Source organism: Pteropus medius, unplaced genomic scaffold (assembly GCF_902729225.1).
Source record: "Pteropus medius unplaced genomic scaffold, Ma_sr-lr_union100, whole genome shotgun sequence".
NCBI classification, from domain to species: Eukaryota; Metazoa; Chordata; class Mammalia; order Chiroptera; family Pteropodidae; genus Pteropus; species Pteropus medius.
The window spans coordinates 5,609,242-5,613,549 of NW_024341894.1; the positions used below are offsets into that span (position 1 = coordinate 5,609,242).

Genomic DNA, 4,308 nt, shown 5'->3' on the forward strand with positions numbered 1-4,308 from the left:
CTTCAGGACTATTCCTAGACCTCAGAGAAGCAATTTTCTTTCTCAACCTATTTACAAAAAAGGTAAGAGAGTGCTTTTAAAGAAATGTGTATACTCTTGTGGTCCCAGCCCCACTGCTAGCTTCATCCCTTGTGACTAAGTAGCATGGGGGGAACTTAAAGGAAAGGGAAAAAGACATCTCAGTTGTATGACAGAAGTCCAGGAATGAGAAGTTCATGAGATCATTTAGTCCCTGGAATGGAATACCTCTAAAAATAATCTGTTCCAAAGTGAGTATTAGGAAAACAAGGCCCAGAGAGGAAAAGGGACTTAACAATTCCTACATACTGAGTGAGTAGCAAAGGCCAGTTCTTCTGGTAAGTTCCAGAGGAGTTTGGCAGACAAGTGAAGGAATTAATGAATAGCTCAGGGGCCTGTAGAATGTCAGACATAACTGCAAAAGAGGAAGTAAGTCATATTCAAAAGTGCTTGGAGAAGGGAATGGTTGGGAATTGATGATGATAAAGACCAGTTAGTTTCACCAGACCTATGCCACGAATGGCAGGGGGAGGGCGGGAGAGGGGGGAGGAGGGACCCACACAAGTGGAGTATAAATTCTCACAAAATTGATTAAAATTAATCAGCCACACATCATATAACTCAAAATAAATGTGTGATGCCTATCTTCCATGTGATTAGGAATGTTCAATCCAATCGGGTGACATTTCAAATATCTCTATGGGGTGGCCAAATATCACAAGCAGGTTTTGATCAAGTTCTCTGCATTTTACTTAGAACAACACAGAGAACCCCTGACATTGCTAGAACTGTTCTCTAGCTGCTCAGCAGAGTGAGTTTCCTCATTGGCTCTCTGGCCACTTTAGGCATCAGAGAAGCATGAAGCTGTTTTTCTGAGCTCTTGCAGGTGACAGAGCAGATGCACCATGGATAGGTCCAATTGCACCTCCCCACCAGTGGGGTTCATTCTCCTGGGCCTCTCAGCTCACCCAAAGCTGGAGAAAATGTTCTTTGTGCTCATCCTATTGATGTACCTGGTGATTTTGCTGGGCAACGGGGTCCTCATCCTGGTGACCATCCTTGACTCCCACCTGCACATGCCCATGTACTTCTTTCTAGGGAACCTCTCCCTCCTGGACATCTGCTACACAACTTCCTCAGTCCCCCTCATTCTTGACAGCTTCCTGACCCCCCGGGAAACCATCTCCTTTTCAGCCTGTGCTGTACAGATGTTTCTCTCTTTTGCCATGGGAGCCACAGAGTGTGTGCTTCTGGGAATGATGGCGTTTGATCGCTACGTGGCCATCTGCAACCCCCTAAGGTACCCCATAGTCATGAGCAAGTCTGCCTATGTGCCCATGGCTGCTGGCTCCTGGGCAGCTGGTATCACCAACTCTGTAGTTCAGATATCCCAGGCCATGAGGCTGCCCTTCTGTGGGGACAGTGTCATCAACCACTTCACCTGTGAGATTTTGGCTGTCCTGAAGTTGGCCTGTGCTGACATCTCCATTAATGTGATCAGCATGGTTGTGTCCAACATACTTTTCCTTGCAATCCCAGTGCTGTTTATTTTTGTCTCCTATGTGTCCATCATTGCTACCATCCTGAGGATCCCCTCAGCTGAGGGGAGGAAAAAGGCCTTCTCCACCTGCTCTGCCCACCTCGCAGTTGTGGTCGTCTTCTATGGGACCATCCTCTTTATGTATGGGAAGCCCAAATCCAAGGACCCACTGGGGGCAGACAAACAGGACCTTTCAGACAAGCTCATCTCCCTCTTCTATGGGGTGGTGACCCCTATGCTCAACCCCATCATCTACAGCCTGAGGAACAAGGACGTGAAAGCTGCTATGAGAAACCTGGTATTTCGCAAACACTTCATCCAGTGATGGTGGAGGAGTTCTGATGGTTCTCTGCACCCTGGTTACTCTTACCTGAGAATCTCAGAGAACAAGATGAAGAGCCAATTTCATCAAAATTTACATAGGTAAATCTAATTACACAGAATCTTATTACTCAGAAAGGCTCCATGTGAACAGGAAACATTTAATGGGACTTTTTTCACCTCATTTTACAAGCAATTCTACAGAAGTATATTTCTGTTTGTAAAGCCTTATGATTCTCTATCTTTGTGATGCATACTGAACAAACTGATGTCAAGGAGAAATAATTTTTCAAGTTTTATTGTTTAACTTATGAAAAGCTCTAGTCTGTAGGTCTGTAATTCAATTGCTCCTTGGCTTCTTTCTTTGAATATATTTGAATGGGTTTCTACTTTTATGTTATCTTTCAACTCTTCCTACTCCATATTAAATAACAGTAATATTTTTATCTTTATCCTCATTATTTCTTTCTCTTTATTGTCACATTTACCCTTTAAACTGTCTCCTGAATTGTTCCCTCCCTATGTCTTAACTCTTTTCCCTTCTTAATCAAGGTCCCCACCAGAAAATCATTCACACTTTTGTAGTAGAGAGGGGAGTGAGGAAGATATGGCAAAACAGATGCAAGGGTCAAAGGCTCGGTTTCTTTTCTTTTCCCTTTCTGAAATGTTATTTATCTCTTGGTTCTGTCTCTAGATAGCATTATCCTCCTATAGGTCATCAGAGTAATGTGGAAACTGATATGTGTGAAAGAGGATAAATAAGTGTTATTAGCCACCTGACTTGTTTGCCCAAACATGCAGCCAATTGGCAACTATCACTTGCTGTCAACCTAAGAACCCCCAAAGCCATAAAGAGATCAGAGAGAGAAGGAGGTGATGCTCACCAGGAGACAGCTAAGAATCACCCACATAAATGACAAGAAATTCCAAGCCAACTCCCAATAGCAATCAATCTAGAAGTCTGGGGAAAAGAAAAAATGAGCAGAACGAAAAGCCTCTGACATTTGATATGAATTTTTAATTCAAATAGAGAGGAAACAAACTATCAAAACAACCTTTGCTGAAAAAGAGTAATTGCAGGAAGATGGTGAAAACGTTGAAGTAATTTCTCAGTAGTATTCTCAGTGAAATTCAAGAGGCCATTGAATTAGTAAAACAAGAGATTCTATACAAAGAGGCTAGGAGAAAAGATGACTAGGAGGTACCATTTTCTTAGGGGAAAATCTGCATTATAAATCAAATAAATTTCAGTAAAATTCACAAGACACATAGTCTTGGGTAAATTGCTTAACTTTTTAAAGTCTGTTTCCTCAAAAAAAAAAAAGAGAGAAAATAATACAATCACCCAGGGAAGACTGAAAGCAGATATTCAATACACATGCATTTCTGGATGTTATTGAACTTATGTAATATGTGTAAAGTATTTATTGTAGTGCTTGGCACTGTATGGGGCAGCTCAATGAAGGTAGCTAATTCTGCTGCCGCTGCTGCTATTCTTAAATAGCTGTCCTGCCTCCCCACTCTGGACATCTAAGACTTCAACTTGAGACAATTGCTCTGTTCCTGAAGTGAGCACTGGCTTCTCTGAGACTCTGAGGAAAGCTAAAGAGGAAGCTGACATCTGCTATGTGCTCCTCTCCACCTCCAGTTGGCCAAATTTCAGTCACTACTGCCTCTAATTGGGATAGGAGAATGTGGTCCCTAGAATCCCCAGTATGCTGAGGGTCTACATCCTGTGCGCACATGACATTCCAAATATTAAATTGCTTCTAGGATTAGCAGGGTCCCTGTTGGCATCCACAGCTGCTGCTTGAAGACTTGCTTCACTGCTGAAAAAAGATGGACCCTTGGGATTTCTGGACTTCAAACCATGATGACAGGTCCTCTACATGAAGAATCTGTAGCGGAGACACCCAGGGCTCAGCGGGCACAGCTGGGAAGAAGGACATGAGTGAAACACCCATAAGAGGCTGTTCCCCCAAGGATTTAGGAAGAAAAAGAAGAGGGCCTCGGGGGCAAAGGGAGTCAGGCAGGGGAGTCTCTGGGGGGCCTTTCTCTGGCATCTAGGGTCTGGCTTGAAGCTCAGTGAGGGGTCTCAGAGAAGTGGCCACAAGCAGGATGCAGGTGAGGAGAGCTGAACTGTGGCCATGCCTTCTGCAGAGCATTTCCTGAAGGTGGACTTTCCTCTTCATCCTGCCTCTGCTCCAAGAATCCTTCCTGCCGCTGATGCTGGAGCAGGGAGGAGCAGCTAAGAGTAAGCACAAAGTAGTCCTTCTTGCTCTCCAGGACTCACTACTGACCAAGTCCCTGCTCAGACTTTGCTGCTCCAACCTCAAATGGAACACCAGAACGTGGAGCCTGGGAGAGAGGCGGGTGGAATTCCCACTCCGTTCTGCAGAAATTTCTCAGAAGAATGAGCCTTCTTCAGT

At 44.2% G+C, this 4,308-nt stretch overlaps 1 protein-coding gene across 2 annotated transcripts; it reads left to right on the forward strand.

Annotated features, from left to right (window-relative positions):
• The first annotated feature begins 923 nt into the window (after positions 1-923).
• Positions 924-3,033, forward strand: LOC120598119 (olfactory receptor 13C7). 2 transcript variants are annotated; one of them, XM_039856918.1, is made up of 2 exons: positions 924-1,856; positions 3,031-3,033. In XM_039856918.1, the coding sequence occupies exons 1-2, from the start codon at positions 924-926 to the stop codon at positions 3,031-3,033; spliced, it is 936 nt and encodes a 311-aa protein (XP_039712852.1). The 2 variants fall into 2 exon arrangements, with proteins under 2 accessions (XP_039712852.1, XP_039712843.1); XM_039856909.1 differs by lacking the exon at positions 3,031-3,033 and having other exon boundaries at positions 924-1,883.
• Positions 3,034-4,308: the final 1,275 nt, after the last annotated feature.